The 19,002-nt window shown below is 36.7% G+C and overlaps 1 protein-coding gene across 14 annotated transcripts in view; it reads left to right on the top strand.

The window, feature by feature from the left end:
* ANKS1B (ankyrin repeat and sterile alpha motif domain containing 1B) overlaps positions 1 to 19,002 on the top strand; it is a 405,789-nt gene that overhangs the window by 214,317 nt on the left and 172,470 nt on the right. For 11 of the 14 annotated variants that reach the window (XM_088165098.1, XM_088165094.1, XM_088165099.1 and 8 more), the window contains exon 15: positions 1,497 to 1,603. In XM_088165098.1, coding sequence (XP_088021224.1) covers positions 1,497 to 1,603 — 107 coding nt within the window. Of the gene's footprint in view, positions 1 to 1,104; positions 1,604 to 19,002 lie in introns of those variants that run through there. The other 3 variants (XM_088165102.1, XM_088165101.1, XM_088165100.1) reach the window with 1 other exon arrangement.

Genomic DNA, 19,002 nt, shown 5'->3' with positions numbered 1-19,002 from the left:
GAGATGGTCATTGCTCGAGATTCACAATGGATTAAAAAAACAAAAATAGTGATTAATGTGCTCAATAAATGAAACACCACTGACAGAATTCCTTCTAGAATTGCCCCTGGATATACCTATTTCCTGCCCTTTTTTGCGAAGTACTTTCATATGGTTATGAAAAACAAAAGTTTAGTAAACATTCCTTTCAGAACAAAGGAATAAAATATTTCCATCTTGAGAGAAGCTGTCTCAAAGATGAAATGTAGATAGAAAATACATCATGAGGTATTTGATTTCTTATGCAGAGAATGAATTTTCTGCTCATTTAAAATTCATAATCTTTTTTTTTCCAGTTATAGTTGATAAAATTTAAATCCTCTCTAGAAATCATGCAAATCTTATAAGTCTACTTGCTATCAGTCACATTTTTGTAAGAAAGGATATGAACTTACAATTTTATTCTTTTAATTATTCATTTGAAATTGTGACCTTTTCAATTTTAATTATTATATGCTGGCATGAAGGTTTTCTTGTGTCTTATAATATTTTACAGTTGAAGAAATCGTGCAGATAATCTAATTACTTTCACTAAAATTGTTGTGCCTTTTATGTCTTTTGCTGTACTACACGAGAGAAACTGTGAAATGTATTCATTATTGATTCATTAAAGGCTTTTGCTATTATATAAGCAGAGATGCAGACCACTACCTATCTTACATTAAAAGGGGAAAGGGGAAGGCATAGTAAAACATGCCATAGGCTATGCTTTAAGTATTGTGTTTCTTAATGTCTTGTGAAATGTAAAAATCTACAACAAATAGATATGCAAAGCGTAACTGGTATGAAGATTCTATTCCAATTTAAGTGCTCTAGGTTGCTTTTGAATCTTGCTATTTTCTGCATTTGTTTTGACTGCTCTCATCATTCAAGATTGACGCTTGGATGGGTGTGTAGGAGGAAGCAGCAGCAGCAGGCTTACAGCTTGCAGACAAAAAAAAAATCTGCCTTATCTGATGGCTATTATTGAAAATGCGAGGTGTAGCCTAGGCTGGGTAATGAAGGGGAGCGAGCGAGGGGGAGCAAGAAGCATGGAGCTGCATACTGATGAGTGTAGGAGTACTTGATAAAAAGAATTCTTGCTGCTGGCAGTGCATTGCTCATTGTGGAGTATTCCAACAATCACATATAACGGAGAACAGCTTAGCTGACAGCTTGATATGCCTTTTTTTTTTTTTTTCCCTACTGTATGACGTACTGGTCTGTAGTAAAGATTAATAACCAAGAAATGTAGAGCTGCGATCAGATCTTACGTTATATACTGCCCTGAAAACTATGTTTTACTTCTGACTTTTCTGTTTGCTGAAAACATTAATCTGTCAAGCTGGCGGGCTCGTTTGATACCAACTTTTCCAGGAACACGATGTGGCAATGCCACCTCTCAGCCCAGGACTACCGCTATTATCCAGTGGATGGTTATTCGTTGCTTAAACGCCTCCCTCTTCACCCTCCTACAGGACCCCGATGCCCTGTCCAGACAGTGGGACAATGGTTGGAAAATATTGGGCTACCTCAGTATGAAAACCACTTGCTGGCTAATGGATTTGACAATGTGCAATTCATGGTAAGAAATCTTCCGTACATAGCTGTGTATAGACACTGTAGCTGCCTTTTTTGTCTGTCTCTTATGTGCTCATAAAAACCTTAGAGCTATTCTGCATTGCACTAAGATCTGTTTAGTGTTTCACTTTCCTATGTGTAGCTGAATTAATGTATAAACTGCATTTTTATAAACTTCCAGACTGTACACATTACAAAAGAGTCTAGCTTGAAATTTGGTAAAATAAAAGCTGAGTATTAATGTTCTTTCTCTCCCACATCAATCCTCCGATTAAAGAAGAAAAATGCACAGTTCCTTTAATCCATTGCAGGATTTTCATAGTATGAAAAACCTGCAAAGACCCCTTTCTGCAGTGCATCACATTCTTACTTTTTTTTCAACATTAACTTGTAATGATAATTAAAGAACATGCAATGCCATTCCTGCCTTGAGAGGTATTTTAATAACACAAAATTATTTAATGAAGTGTGCTCTCTCTCCAAGTAATTTTGGATGTTTCAGTTAAATATTTTTGCATCTTAGATAATCAGGCTATAGGATTCACTTGTTGAAACTTACGCCCTGGGAGAAAAAGTAATGCCTTCCTGTTAATTGTTCCATTTTCATGTTTTAACTCTAGGCATTTATCAGGAATGTTTGAATGAAATGAAATATTAGTTAGGTCAGGATTTACAATATCACCATGTGATGTAAAGTAACAGAGCTGTCATGCACAAACTTTCCATTGAAATGAATATTGACAGTAAAGAGAGAAGCATACTTGTAAGGCTGTTATATAATCACTTTTCTACCTGCTTCAGTATTCCTCCTACTTGAGCTGCTTCCAAAAATCCCGACTGCATTTCTTAAAAAGTATCAGGGCTTAAAACATATTTTAAAATATGTTTAAAATATATTTTAAGTATCCATGTATATCGTGGAACAATTCTAACTTTTCATAACTTGTATCTGCCATGTAAGAAACAGAAGTGAAGTGACATGAATGTTATAACTATAAAATCATCACATGAGTTGTGTCCTTCCTCTTTAAATTATTTTGCTAGCATTATTATATGCCTTTGGACTACTGATCAAAAAATTAAGGGACATACGTCTGCCACTTCACATTATAATAATGTAGATATTTCTTCCTGGTTTTACATGGCTGCCATGTGATCATATGCTTAGATCAGTAAAAATCATTGTAATCTGTACCTTTAAATATTCTTTAAAACAAAGCTGTGCTGTCAGCCCAACAGTATGGAGGGGGGGAGGGAGAGGGGGGGAAGTGTATCATGCTGCAGTTTCCTAAAATGTGACTACATATTCTTCTATATCTTGTAGCATTAGTTACATAAGTAGGTGATCATTTCGTCTTAAAGAGGTTACAAAGGAAACTGTTCACAAGAGGCTGTAGGTGGCATTACAAATGCAGAGGGGTACACCTACCACAGGTAAATTAGGAGCACCAGGGAAGTCAGATAACTGCCCTGGAGGGCTTTTCAGTCGTTCCCTGGCTCTGGAAGGGCCTGAATCATGTTCTCAGGGTATTTATGAGACTTTCCTACATCTCTTATTACTGTACTTATGTAAACATACAAATTACATACAAGATTTTGCAATATACAAATCAAACTTCTAAAGTATCAAGCAGATTAAGTTTTGCTTGCATGCTTCTCTGTTAGCCTGTGTTTTCTGGTAATTTTAAGCCTTTTCTGGTCTATTACAGATAAAATACATAATTACTCTTAATATTAGCTGAGGTAGCATGCATTGAATGGAAAATTAGACTCATAAATCTAATAACAATAAAAGAGCTATGAAATTGTGTAGTAAAAAAAATTATAATTTCAGTAGTTTTATAATTTCCAGTTTATTGATTTCACTGTTCATCATGCTTTTGCATATTTCAGTTTTTATCTGTACCAGAAATCAAATATTTCCTATATTTTATTGGAAATATACCACCGGTTTCTTTTTATATCGCTCCTTTGAATACATCAGCATTATGTAAGATAAGCTTCTCTTGAAAGATTTAAATGAGTGTATTTTTCATCCTAGCCAAAATATTAAAGGGAAAATTTAACTTAGAAAGTATATAGGAAAATGAGAGGAGAAACACCTGCTATGCTAAGAGAAAAATTTGGATTATTCCAAACTTAGTATGTTGTGCTCTTCCTTAATATGACAGAACAGCTCTACCTTTATTACAGTGGTTTACATATTAGAGTTTAAAATCTTATTAACTGAAAAGTTTCAGATAGGTTAGCTGCTTTCCATGGAAGAAATCTAATCACTCAATGCAGTAAAAAATCAGTTAAGACACATTTCTTATTAATTCTGTACTATATTCCTGCTTTTGTTTTTTTCTGGAAGCACATTCTGACCTGCATTTATTCATTCTGTTGCCTAAGCAACAACCATCACACTCCTATTAAGTATGATTTAGTAGTACAGCTCTTACTAGCTGTTCAGAACAGAAGAGGGAATATCACAATGTTATAATTAATGTCCATGGAATAACATACATTTGAGAACAAATATATCCCATATATACTATTCTCAACAGCAAAATTCTATTAATTAAATTAGCATTTTAATAAAAAGGTGATTTTCTGATAAAAAGGTTTCATAGTTAATAATTCATTAGATCATGGAAATTAACTCCTTGTGTTTAGTCTCCCTAGGGCATTAGGAAAGTTATTCACTAGACTGTAGTTAGAATTAAGAAGATTTGTTTATCTTACCTGAAGTGTGTGGACTTTATATGAAGAAACAGCTAGATTCCTATTAACTTTACAGTATAAATATTTTTCAGTACTTTATCAATATGTGTGTTTTAAAAATGCATTGAAACATAGTATTTTAAAAATGAGTGTTTTTTCTACTTACAGCATGTTTGTGCACATAGCAAGTGCAGCTCCTACCCACTGTTAGTGTTGTGCAGGAATGACACTCCCATATTTGGTAGGCCCCAGGCAGATTCAGTCCCAAGATTTGGTTCACATGTTCTTGAATATGTATACAGATAAGTAATCATCATTAACTGTGATAATTTGTTGTGCAGTAAGCTGCAGTGTCCTTCAGACAAAAATTGTGGTGACTTTGTGCAGATACTCAATATTTGAAGATGCAGATGATACTGCAGTTTCTTAACATAAAGGCTATTTCACGGGTAGACCAATTCCAAAGTGCAAGAAAACAAATCAGTCATAAATCACAGTGTATGAACTAGATATAAACAATAACAAAACTTATGCATCTTTTTGATTCATAGGTGCAGTGGATATCCTGGGACAAGCTATAATTTCATGCAGACTTGCAGGCCTAGGTCACTTACGCTGAGAAAAAAAAACCCAAAACATTGGCTTGCAGAGAAACGTGTAAATATATAAATGTGTGAGGTCACTAGAAGCTCTCATGCAGTTTTCTACAACTGTGAAACTTCATCAAAGATTCCATTCTAGATTCACAGAGATAAAAGCAGTTCAGTCAAATCACTGCCCAGTGGGGACTAGTTCTGATTAAGGACTGTATATGACTATCTATTTGTAGGTTGTCTTAATCATTTAAGATATTAAGTTTTATCACATTGCAGTTTGATGAAAAAAAGTCTCTTAAAAAGATTGATAAAACACACTATGACAGAAAGAGGGACTAGTATTCAAAGTGAGTTAACAGAGAAATATGAAGCATTTTATTATATCTTTGGCATTCTAAATTATTGTTCACTATCAACAGTTAATATTTGCATTACACTCTAGGCTTTCATTGCTGCTTTTAAAATACAGGCATTTCTACTCCTCCGAGTACTTATGTGGCTTGCATTGCCTAATGGTCTAAGTATTGCATAAGTGGTTTGGTGGGGTTTTTTTAATGCTGTCTTTTTCACTATTGGGAAACTGAGACATAGAGTGACTGCAGGGTGAGATTTAAAACTCTTATCCATTTGATACAAGATGCACTAATTCTTAAAATGCCTACTGACATAATGTTTAGCAGATCAAGTCAGTTGCTCAAATGTAGGTGTCTAGTACTAATTGAAGTACCATAGGGAATCAGGGAGATCTAGACAAGGCTGACAGATATTGCTGAGGACCAGAGACAGCCAGGCCCTTCATGATTAGCAGCTCAAGGGCAGGTGGGATATCACCGAGCTCTTCAGCTGTGGAGTCCTGATGCTTTGGCAGCTGAAATTAATCTTAAATTACACAGAGTTTGTGACGTGTCTAGAAAATGAACATAGGTATCTTGAGTTTCCACTTATTTGCATATGCGTTTCTTTACTTTATAATAATTGTCTACATTTGTGTTCATCCTGTGAACTTACCTGCAAAACTGCCAGGTTTCTCACTGCTAGGCATGGTCTACCTTCTCAGTCTCTCTTAGCTGACTACTTTGGATGTAGTTTTGAGTTAAGTTTTGGCTTTTTTTCTCCCTTCCTCTCTGTCTCTTTGTTTCTTTTCTTTCATTTTTCCACTAGGTCTGGAGGTTGTGTAATTGAAGTTTATCTGAAGACTCTCTTCTATCAGGTGTCATTCCTGGGAATTGGTCCTCTGAAATACACAGTAATTCTTCTTGCCTTTAATCTCTTTTGAAGATCTTAAACTCTGTATCAAGTATAGAGGACAGAAGCAATTTGATTTCCTTGGAGTTTCCTTCCTTTATTTCCTTTTCTTTCCTTAAAAGAAAGTCTGTATGTGCATTAGCTCCAAGTCCTGCATTGTGGAGACCACAGGTTTTAGCAGAGTCTCACTGATGCTGGAATAACCTGTGGTTTACTACACATCTAATTAAATCTTAGAATATATTCCTGGAACCACAAGTTTTGGTCTCCTTATCAGAGCCTCATTCTCACACCCAGGACTTGCTTTTAGTTTCATGGCAGACCTACAGAACTTAACACTAAAATGTGGAGTACCAGTGTAGCCTTGGCTTTTTGCATAAGTAAAGTGATTCTGTCATTCTGGTGTCTTCTGAGTCTTCCTCTCCTTCACCCCAGTAACCTTTGCACCTGTAGGTCCCCAGGCAGGACACCTTTTTCCTTAGCTCAAAGAGAATGGGGCAGATTTAAAGTTCAAATAAAGACAGTTACATGTCTGTTTACACATCAGCAGATGTTTAGGACTCAGTTCAGTTGCCTTCATATCAAAATTGGGATGTCTGGGACATCTGTGTAGGCTTGGAATTTATGGTACAGGATCTATAAAATAGCCATACCTGTCTGGAGCTTCAGTCAGATTCCAAGCAATGTACATTTGCAGCACCTCAGACGACTCTAAATTCATTTCTGTGGGTGACTAAGTGAAACACCTAATCAGACATTAAAGCCAATGGAGCATAGAATGCAATTTAGCTGGGTGGCTGAATAACTATTAGGGTAGTTATTTGAGGAGAAATTAAAGTAGATTCATCTGATCAACTAAGCCACTGTCTAGGCTGTATTGATGGTTTTGTACTAGATCTCCTTAAACTATAATGTAGACACAAAATTTTGGTGGTTCAGTTTGGGCTAGCATCCATACAGAGTTCACTGAAAACAAAACACAAATTATTTTTATTAGAGCTTTTTCTTCTCCCTCAGAATATCCAGCCTTGAGGCTTCCAGATTTTTTTCATCCTAGTAGGAATTCTTACTATAGAAACTGCAAATTAGAGCTCAGGTGGGTGCCAGAGTTGAAGATTGTGCCTGTCATCCTGCAACAGCAGCAGGTCTAACAAATAATCCCATTCCACGTGCTCTTGTTAATGCCTCTGTCATGGTATTCCTCAAGCTAGTCAAGAGGCAGAAGGGCTTATTCATGTACTACCCAGTGTTTCATGTGTAAATTATAGCTTGCACTGTCTTTTTTTCTCTCTTGAGGTCTCTGGCAAGTCTGCATCATCCTGTGTGAGTGCATGCAGCTATGGAGAAGTAGTGCTCATTCCCCAGTGGAAAGGGAGTTTAGAGGAATCAGCTTCATGTTTATATATCTATATATAATGTACGTGTGTGAAAAGCAGTAAAGGCTGGGGACTGATCCTGCACTTGATAGAGGACTTCATGAAAATTTTGGCAGTAATGATTGCTCTGCAGAGGGATTACATTTTTTGTGTATTTCACTTGTATGGTTGATCCATAAGGAAGACACCTCTAAACAGACTGTTGGCTTCATTGAGACATCCTGAGATGGTGGATCCCTTGAGAGTCAGAGGGAGTATGTTTTTATCTAAACCTCTCTCAGCAATTGTATCTTGAAGGTATAATCAGGGATGGGCCCATCTGTCTGTACACTAGGTTCTGTTAAATTAACCTTTAGGTGAGGGTTTCTCTGGTTGTCGTGGAATATTTGGCCATCTTCAATTAAATGTTGTTCTACGCAAGGTTGTACATACGAGACAGAAAGACAGGACTTTGGACTGCAGTCCTGGTCAATGACCCAGGTGCCAGTGTCTTGACTGGAATGTCTTTGCACTCACCTCTGCCATCCAGGCTAGTGATACTTAATATGTATGTGCTGCTTTGCTAAGCTCAGTCTTAGATGAAAGAGTTTGTCCGAGTTACACAGCAATGTACTGGGCTCAGTCATAGCCTGCCTAGAACAAAGGGCCAAATGTTGAAAGCCATCACATGTACAGTCACCACTCACAGTGACACTATTTCATGGCATATATCTGTGAATACGATACATGAGGACTGGAATTAGTCCCATCTGTTCTAACAATATGTTAAATGTTAATGTTAAACAGTGTGTTTAAGCTAAAAGCCTGCCTAGTGTAGAAGGTGGCCTCATTTTGATGTACAAACACTGATGAGCTGTATTTTGAGACTACATATGTAAAGAATTGGTTATTGGCCCTAAATGAAATTTTATGAGAAACTGGTAGCATGTATTTCATCTGGAAGGTAGTTTGATAAAGTGGATGAAAACGCTAATAAATCAGAATATAGCATGATGTTTTAGTAATTCATGAAATAACAGGTGTAATGCTAGTAAAATGTTCTTGCTAGGTATTTATTTAAGTCCAAAACCTTCCACCTGATTATGTTAACCAGAAGGAACAATGGTAAATCTTTAAGAATTAGCAATGTTTGTGTGTAGAGTGATGTGTATGATGGTGTTCTTGTTTGCTGATGAAAGTTATGTAAAACTTGACAAGATACAAACATTGCTTTAAAGTAACAGAAAATTTAAAAATTAAGAACGGCAGAAAATCTAAGAGGTTTTATGCTTCAGGGCAAAAAAACTGAAGATTCACAGGACAATTGTTTTTTAATTCTATTTACAGTTTTAAAACTAACGTCCTGTATGTAATAAGAAGTTACAGCTTGTTCTTAGTTATTCCACATGGGAATACTTTTTAATAAAATTAAATATAAAAAATCCAAACAGAATGAAAGAAACTCTCAAAGCAACATAGTATACCGTTGTGTATATTACTGGTTTAGAACAACATTGTCCAACAAGAAGCAATTAAATGGAATCTGGAACAGTAGATAAATTTCAAACAATGACAGACTTCCCTGACTAAGTTAAAAGACAGAGCAGTACAGAGTGGTTTGATTAAAAATAATGGCATGGTGGGACTCTGAAGGAGTTTTCAGGCAAAGATTAATGACTAGAGAGAGATAACTGGAAATAAACATGATTCTTGGGCATTTTTGAAGGAAGTTGATGATGTAAGAAAAGCTTGGGTAATTATATGAACAAGTATTAATGCTAATCAAAAAATAGAAACAATATAAGATAAAGTATACATTGTGAAAGAACAGATAAAATACAAAAAGGAAAAAAAATAGGAGAGAAATTGCAATGCCATTAACTGTGTAGGTAGAATACTTTCAGAGAAGTTTTTATTATTATGCTATAGCTAAAAGGACTATTTAAAAAGCTATAACCACTGATGGAATCAGATAAAATTCATTTTAATTTTGCACTGAGAACAAAATATAATAATTAGTCAATTGTAGTGTTAATGAAGACCACTGAGAAATTGGAGGAAGTGAAAGAGTGAGAGTAATCATGTTGCAAAAAGACAAAAGGGTACTTGGTAAATTAGAATATCTGAATCGTCTTAGGTTAAGTGATGTTTGAAGAGTTTTAAGTAACTAAAGAGAGAATACCAAATCCTTTAGCAATCATTTTTGAGAACTTCTGGAGAATGAATAAATTATTAGGGGACAACTAAAATATAAATGTAGTACTAATATGTATGTCAGATCACAGGATTTTTTCTCAGGATAGATTATCCTATCTCCTGGGCTGTTTATCTTCAACCGTTCACCATACAAACGTTGCCTAAATCAAGAGGGAAATGTATGGTGGTGTTATTGGCAACAGAAAATTACTGTCGTTAGCACTGACTCTGATGGAGAGAAAATGGGGAAGCACACAGAATGCTGCAATGGGATGTAATGGGAAGAGAATAAAGCTAAATGAAGTAACTCAGCAGTTGGGAGATGAACTATTTAAAGGAAACCAGTAAAGAAACAGATGTACTGTGCAACACATTGTGCCCCCCATCATTTAGATGAGAAATTATTTTCCATCAAAAGCCACTAGAATTTTGACAAGAGAGACAAGCTTAATTTTGCTAGTAAAACTACAGCTACCTTTTAAAAGCTGGTTTAGAATGATGTCCTGAAATTACCATGCAAGCAAGCCATTCCTGGTACAGTTTGCCTGACTGCTTCTAAATTTCCTGGGTATCTAAATTTACTGTCCTTCCGTTTGGAAATCTTTTGTTTTCCCACATATTGGTGAATTTTTTGCCTCCTCCTGCACACCATGCCTATACATTGTTTATGGACCAACACCCCAACATCTGTTTTAACCTTGGCAATGACAAAAGCAGCGACACCTGTGTAGCCTTTATCACTCTGCTGTCCATTCTGTCTGTTCACACTCACACACTCGCATTTCTGCATACACATATTACACAAAAAGGTAATTCATTACAATGGAATATTCCACATGCTAAGAAATAAAAAACTGGAGAGTTAAGTACCTGGGTGACCTCAGTTCACCCCTCACAGTCACAAGCCTTACAATAGAGTCTTCAATCACAGGTTTCTTTACTAATTTTTTCCATTAAAATTCCTTTCTCATTAAGTGTACTGAGATTTGAGTGTGCACAGGCACATATTTCAAAGAACTAGCAGTTAAAATAAAACCATTTGTTATTTTTCTAATTCTGCATTGCTTAAATTTTATTACCTTAGCTTAATAGTAATTTAAAACGATAATGAGACCCCTAAACTGCCTTCTTTTCTTATTCAGAAGTGATGTACATTTGCACGGTGTTGTTCATTTGGAACATTAGAAAAAAAAAATCTATATATCTGAGCATGCATTTGCATTTTAGAAACTGGATTATAAAGAGTTATAAAATATAAAATTATAATACTTCAGGTTATAACTTTAGACAATTGAAAATAAGTATATGTAGTTAGAAACACCTTTGTCATAGTTTTTGCAGAAACTGAGAACTGTGCATCGGAAGTCACCTCCAGAAACTTTGCCTGTGCTTCTCATGGGTCAAAGAACAAGCTCAGTTATAAGAAAGTTTGACGTTCTTGACTTTACTTGGGACAAAAGATACATTTTTAAATCTGCTGAAAGTAAGATAGAGGCCCAGTGTCGACAAAGCAAGCTGATGTGTCTAAACTATGATTTTATTCCACATATGCATAATTGGTTGAATTAACAGAAAGCTTTTTTTTATTGTAAGTAATAAAATGAAATGAAATACAATGAAATTCATGTCTGGTCTTGTTCTTAGCCCAGTCCAGATCAAAATATATTTTCAGTAAAACAAGAAATACAACTGCTACTTTAATCTCCAAATAATTTACTTCTGTAATCTTTCAGACACTATATTAAACATTTCAAACATTTTATTCACTATAGAACATGTTCTATTCTGTATCTTTTCCATTAAACCCCAATTATTGTGCATGTGGGATAAAATCTCCATACAGCAGTGTGCTGTATTTGCTTTAGAGTGGCTAGCACTGATGAAACTAAGGGCCTGTGCACTTGTTGCAAATGCAACTCTTGACTTAACTCATGCAGCTCTTGACTCAACTGAAACCTCCTATTTCAGATGTTTATTACTCTTATCATGCACAATATTTTCTTGAATTATTGGAAATTGAATGCTTTAATAACATTATTGATGGGAACAACGAGTTAAATTTGCAAGATCTACCATACCTGCTCTAGATTTGTGTTGGAATTCTTTGATTAGATAATAATTATTTGAAATTTTTTTGGTCCAAAGTCTAGACCTAGATGGAAGTTTTGACATACAAAAGCCAAAGTATTTGTCCAGGTGACAGAAGGGGAGGGTTAAGGTTACTGTGAATAGAGGTGAATAAATATTAAAAACTAGAATACCATGAATAAAAATACACTAGATAAATACCTATCAAATGACCTTCCAATATAAATCTCAAATGGTATTTCCTCTGAATGCCTATTTAGCATCCAGAAATTTGCAGTGACGCCTTTGTGCACTATCCCCCTTTGCAGTCAGAAAGAAGGTGAAAAATCCTGTATGTTGTTCACTGGTATCTTACAGCTTACCCTAAGAAAAAGTGTGTTATTTCTTGCAGCTGGTAATAGCTCTTAAATCTCTGAAATGATTGAGACCTTCTGTTCTTCAGAACTATTTCTCAGCTTTTTCACTTTTTGAGGTTTGCTCTCTCCAAACAGCTCCCCTTTTAATCACAAAGAAAGGCCACTTCTTGAAGTAAGTTAAGATGGCATTTAAAAAGAAATAGCAGTTCTTAGCTGCTATGCTGCATTAGGATGAAAGATTGCACAACTGAGTTGGTTTTTAGCCTTGATCCATTTTTAAATATAGTATGAATATTATAGCCCTGTTAGCTTCTCTGATTTCCCTAGGCATCCCTCTTGTTACCAGAAAGGAATTACAAATTGACAATTAAAGTTATTTTGTTTTGTTTTCCATCTCCCTTGGAATTTGGAAATGTGTCTATTCTGTCCATGAGCTTTTTATTTCCTGGCATTCTGATTTTTTTCATTGCCTATAGAAATAGTAGAACTTTGCTTTCTGCTCAGAAAAAATAACTTTTGGCAGCAAGAGTAGAATAATATACCAAAGAACCAACATACCAACAAATCCATGATTCTCAGTAATATCAAGCTTTTGTCAGAAAATTCTGCTCTCACTGTTTGTATGGTTGATTTCCCTCTGTCTCTTAACTCTGCTTCAAATAGATGTTTGTTTAAAAAGCATTCTGATTTCCCTCATTCTTCAAAAATAAGAAGTGGAAACTCAGGGGAAAATAGAATAAAGAAAACACTTGCTAGGAGATGCAGAAGCAGCCTAGTCCATGGAGAATCTATAGGACAATATATCTAAGGGTCTTCTCTGAGGTCAGCTTTTGATTTGGGTTATGAGTTTGGAGAAAATGCCTCTCTATTCCCTTATCTGTCTGGGGGAAATTACATAACTTTGCTGGCCTACATATAGGAAATCAAGAGAGGATCCTGAGATAGAAATATGTGTGCATTTTGAGCTGTCTAGTGGACAATTACCTGCTTGCTTATCTAACTTTTGACATCCATATTTCTAAGTACCTTTAGTTGGGAAAAGCACTTTCTCAGGAGGGAGGCAGAGGTAGCCAGATGATGAGAGGAATCTCACTGAGCAACTTCAGTTCTGAAATAAGTCAGTGGCAAGGATTGGATTTAAGCTCAAAATAGTGCAGAATAGCAAAACAAGTATTTAATAGTTAATTTAATTTTTTTTAATTAATCAGGAGCATTTTTTTCTCTGTATGAGCTTCCTAAATGTAATTTATTATTATTTTAATCTTTAAGTCATGCATTTTATTCCATAAACCAAACTAATGGAAGAAACAGTTTCTTCACATTCCTCTTGGCTCTTCTGGAGCTGCCTGAGTACCACTCTTCCTTTCTGTTTATTTCTGAGGTTCTCTGTGTCTGACCCTTTCCCCCAAAATTCCTTTGGTTTCTGAGATCTCTTTCTGCCTCACCATTTCTCTTCTCTAAGTAGAAATTACCATACGTCTTTTCTTTGGTCTCCAGATCGAGGGAGGGAAGGAGCAAGGGAGGAAGAGAAGATGGGAAGGAGAGGAAAAAAGGAGATGAAATAACCGAAAACAAAGAGGGGGACAGAGGATGTCTACTTCACATCTATGTTCTTTTACTGACTAAAACATTTTTACTTGATGTGAAAAGCAGTGGGACATTTAACCAGATGGTCTTCACTGTGATGTTCTTGTCACCCGCACCTCAAACCCAACAGAGTTGGTGCTGACTGAAAACTGCCTTCCTTGTCTGGGCTTAAGATGACTTCTTGCAGAGAGCTGGCCATGCTTACCTGCATGATCTGTAGTTCCATGTTCTTCAGATTTTTCCATTTTCCAGGGTATCTCAGGCTTCTTATTTGCCTGGATAGCTAGCTACAAATTGTGACAAACTTGTCTGATAAGACTGTTGCACTCAAAATCCTTTGATACACATGGCGAAGGGAAGAAGCAGATTTTGATTTGCTGAAGTGTGAGTGCTCAGAGCTAAAACTGAATATAACTACAGTTGTCCCTTGAATATGTATGTAGATAGATACTAAGTATTTACTGAAATGGAAGAAAGCAATCCCTGCATTTATGCATTGAGAACTAATACATTGTATTTTTTTTTTAAATTCTAACCCTAATTTGTTCTACTTTAGTTCTTTATCTGTATAATGGGTATTAAAATGCCACCTTGCTTTGATGGAGCCTTATAAAATACATTAATTCGTTGTTTGGAGCTATCTAATATTAATTCAATGAATGTCTAAAAAAAGTCTGAAGAAAGTGAGTCATTCTTACTGATGAGGTCTTCAATGGGAAACTATATATAAGACATGGACCCACACAGAGAACGATAAAGGATAAAAAAAGAAATTACAGCTGTCTTATTTTTCCAATCCATCCTCCTGTCCTGAATTCTTATATTATTCAGAAATATAATTACAGTGTGTGTTTGGTGCCATGTGGGATATGTAACCTGGGGTGAAGGGTAGTTAGCCAGTGTTGAACAACCTGCAGTCTGGTATTTTGTGACATTCCTATAATGTGTAGTGGGGATTAGTAACTCCTGTTTTGTCTGTTTTATTCATTGCAGTGACTGTTCCTTTTAGGAAGGTGTAGTGGAATCTAGAAATGATGTCAAGTGCAGTCACAGTCTCCCACAGCCTTGTCTCACCAGATCAGGAGCATACTGTTGTATTGTGCAATTTGTTGATAGCACTGGTGTGTTTGGACCAAATATTGGACACGTAAGGGACAAGGGAAACTCACAAGTGTTCACCAAACTATTAGGAGCACGTTTTTTCTATTCCAAAGAAAAATTAAATTAGAAAAAGATATCTCATGGAGCAATGTGTAACCTGTCAGTAAAGCCCTTGTATTGAGTTAGGATAGTAGGAGGCTCTAAAGGATCCCTAGTTAGTTGTCAAGTGCAGGGTCCTTGTATAGAAAGGGATTGGTGGAAACATTCATCACAGTAGCATCAGGAAAAGGGGTTCCAGAAAAGGTGGACTGACTTGCATGGGGGTTTCCTTGTGACTGAGAGAATGAGGTACTAGAGTGCCAGATTAATGGACTTTGACAGCAGATATCCCAACACCTTGAAAATCAGCTGTGTAGCAATTTTGCAGACTCCTCGCATAGGTGTTTTGCAACTGAATTAGTCTGTGTACAGTTAACATTGTCCTAAGAGTATATCAAGCTGTCCTCTCACTAGTTTTGAACACTAATTATTATTAATTAGTTAATTCAGATTTTTAAGAAAATGCAGTATGTCATGAGAAGGATAATCAGCCCCTTGGACAAAAAGCGGAAGAAGTTTACCTTTATAGAAAAGACTCTTTAAGACAAATACTGTTTGCTAGTCAGGATGGACAGTTCAGAGGGCTGTATCAGGATGCTAGAACTATGTGTATGAGACCAATATGTGGCTTTGTTTCACAGCCAGTACTTGCTTGGGCGGAACATAAGTTACATAGTTCATTTCTCTGAACAAGTTTCTTTGAGATGGGTGGACCTTTTTTCCTTATATTCACTGGTAATAAGAAATTATGCCTGCCATTAGATATGCAACTAATTTATGGACTGATGTAAAAACGGCATCTTGTGGGAGTATTTATAATATCTAACTACTCAGGTATCGGTAGAAAACACAGAACTGTGGTAGTCTAATTACTGCTTTTGTGTTGTATCTGAGGTAAACAATACAAGAACATTTGCAAAGAAGTGAAAAGGTGTAAATAAAGGAGAGAATGTGTAGAGAAAGGAAGGTCACAATATTAGAACTGTTTCTTAAAATATGTGGACTGGGAATAAGTTGCACAGGAAAAAAAACCAGATATGAAGGAAAAAAGCAGACAGAAAATAGGTAATTTGCTATCTGGCTTACACAACCAGAAATCTGATTTTGCATTTGTTTATTTTTTGGATGTGCTTGTTTATTTATAAGTTTTAGAATTATAAATGTTATTGTTCAATGGCAAGATACTTACAATTTGTGGGCAAACTATTTTGAAGTCTTTGGTAGTTAATATTTTATATAAGATCCAGTCAACAGCTACAAAGTGGTAGCCATTTATTTTTTAATAGGTTCTGGATGACAGTTGCTGCATTTTCCGTGCTATGTGAAATGATACCAAGTAATATTAGAAATATGTTGTCAGGAATTGAAAAAGAAATACTAAGAAATGTAGTGAATCACTCCAGAGTGCACTTCTTACATATCAGTACGTATCAGTGGCTATTGAGCCACTTTGTTCTCCAAAATGGAGCCTTTTCTGTTTAGATAAAGTTAGCATAATTGGAATGTGTTACTCTCATTCTTTGGGCTCATTCATCATTTGAAAGGGATTTTGAGAAACATGAAAATTGTCCCTGCCCATGACAGGAACTAGATGATGTTTGAAGATTCCTTCTGACCCAAACCAGTCTGTGATTATGATGCTGTAGAATCATTTAGTTTGGAAAAGACTTAAGAGCAACAGCTGTACGAGCATTATCCCAGCACTTCCAAGTCCACTGCTAAATGATGTTCCTGAGTGCCACATCCATGTGTCTTCTAAATACCTCCAGGGTTTGTGACTCAACCACTTCCTTGGGCACTCTGTTCCAATGCTTGATGACCCTTTCAATGAAGGAATTTTTCTTCATATAAAATCTAAACCTCCCCTGGTGCTAATTGAGGCCATTTCCTCTTGTGCTTTGCTTGTAACACAGGAGAAGAGACTGAGTTCCACCTGGCTGCAGCCTCCTTCCAGGTGGTTGTAGAGAGCAATAAGGTCCCCTCTGAGCAACCTTTTCTCCAGGCTGAGCACTGCCAGCTCCCCTAGCCGTTCCTCAGACTTGTGCTCCAGACCCTTCTCCAGCTCCATTGCCCTTCTCTGCATACATTCCAGAATCTCAGTGTATTTCCTGTAGTGAAGGGCCCAGAACGGGATGCAGGATTTGAGGTGAGGCCTCACCAGTGCCAAGTACAGGGGAATGATTCTAAATATCCTTTCTTCCATGATCCCTAGGAGTGTGGGTCTGCCATCGTAGTATAGTTTGGAAGGACATGCTATTACTTCTATTCTTGTGGAGTATATCTTCGCAAAGTTAATTTGTAAGAAAGATAATTCGGGTTTCTGCCATCTCTGCAACACATTGAAAAAAAAAAATTTAAAAAGAGAGCTTTGCAGTGGAGGCATATTCTGCTGCAGTCTAGAAATGGCACGGTAAATCAGTCTTCTCCATATGCTAAAGAGCTGCTGGATCTCATATATCTGTTCAAATGTATGGTAGATTTTTATTTAGGAAAATCAAGTCTTCCTCCTGCTGGGTATGTATATATCTATATCTCTCAGTTTCTGGTGTAGCTAAATGCCCATGTGCTTAACTTTAAATTAGCCCAAAAGAGAAGAGTGAAAAAAAAGGTATACATAAGGTAAGTTATTGATATATTTTCCTTTTCTGAACATTTTTGGCCAATAGCAGAAACATTGAACCAATGAGTTAGGGAGACCTTTGATCTCACGTAGTGTGGTCATACTGATGCTTCTCAATTCAGATTCCCTGCAATCCCTGCTTTTGAGGAGCAGGGTCTGCTTGGTGCTGAGCGTAGGCTTCATGGTGCAAACCAGTCGTTCCTGAAGTCACTGCGTGGGTCGTGAGGCACATCCTAAGGTGATGCAGCAGTCCATGCATGATGCACAGGATGACCAGCTAATCAATCCTCCTTCGTGGTAATATTGACATGCCTCTCCCAAATGGTTACAGGAGAACAATAGCCCTGTGTAGTGACACAAAGCACATGGGATCGCATCACAGCCATCCGCTGGTTGCCGTGGTGACGGGAGTGGGCCCGCAAAGCCAGCCTCCTGGCTGCTGAGTTGGAAGGGATAAGAAAAACACAGCCCACTTCCCATGTGAAATGAATTGCAAGAACAAGCAAAGGAAGAAAAGAAAAATGTCAACCCTTAATCAAATGTTCTCTTATTTTTAGAAAGGGTTTGAAGAAAATGGAGACCATCTCCGCTTACCTCTTGGGCCTCAGGGATTTGGCTAGTAATATCTCTGTACAAACTGTGGTAATAAATCACAGAGGTTTATATAAGAAAAATCACATGTAAAAGATATCTGTGTGTGGTGGGAGATGACAAAACATTATTCAATCCTGCTATCCTCTGTGGTTCCTTTAGCAAACAAAATCTGTAGGAATATGTTGAAATGATTCTCAGTGTAACAACTATATTTGGCAGGCAAACTATACACTCATTTTTAGCTAGAGAAAGGTAGTATATTCCAGTTTCCTATTATCTCACAATGTCTCTTACCTTTTACCCCTGCTGCACAGCTCCATATCAAAAGCAGCATGGTGGACTGTGAAATACATTTAAACATAACAAATCAGTGGTGTGTAGAAAACACCATTTCCCAGCATTTCTCATTTTGGGGACCTGCTTCGTATTTTATTATTTTTAGTAATATTAAACAAACCAGCAGTATCAGTCAACATAACAACCTCCAGTTACTAGCAGCTAGGTTCTGAAAATAGTTTGGGCACACGACAGTTAGGAAGTGCCTTCATCTTGCAGCACACAGGGTGGAATAAAAAAACAGCCAAGTGAGACCTCCAAGACCATAATAAAAAACCAGTGAGTTGCAGCAATTTGTGATGTTTGACTGTAGAGTTCCTGTTTCTGGGAGCAGAATGTCTGCTACTGCATGAGGCAAACAAGACCCTGCATAACTTAACAGGAAGAGAAAGGCAAGTAGAAAAATGGTGTGCAATGCTATAAGCAGAGGAAGCCAGTGAGATGCTCCGAAGCAGGAGTTACATCTGAAAGCTTTACCTCCACTTGCATCCCTGCATTAGATACTATTTGGAGGCTGGATTTCC

The sequence above is a fragment of the Sturnus vulgaris genome, chromosome 5, assembly GCF_052056855.1.
Source record: "Sturnus vulgaris isolate bStuVul1 chromosome 5, bStuVul1.hap1, whole genome shotgun sequence".
Classification (NCBI taxonomy): Eukaryota; Metazoa; Chordata; class Aves; order Passeriformes; family Sturnidae; genus Sturnus; species Sturnus vulgaris.
This window is presented reverse-complemented; position numbering and strand designations above follow the sequence as displayed.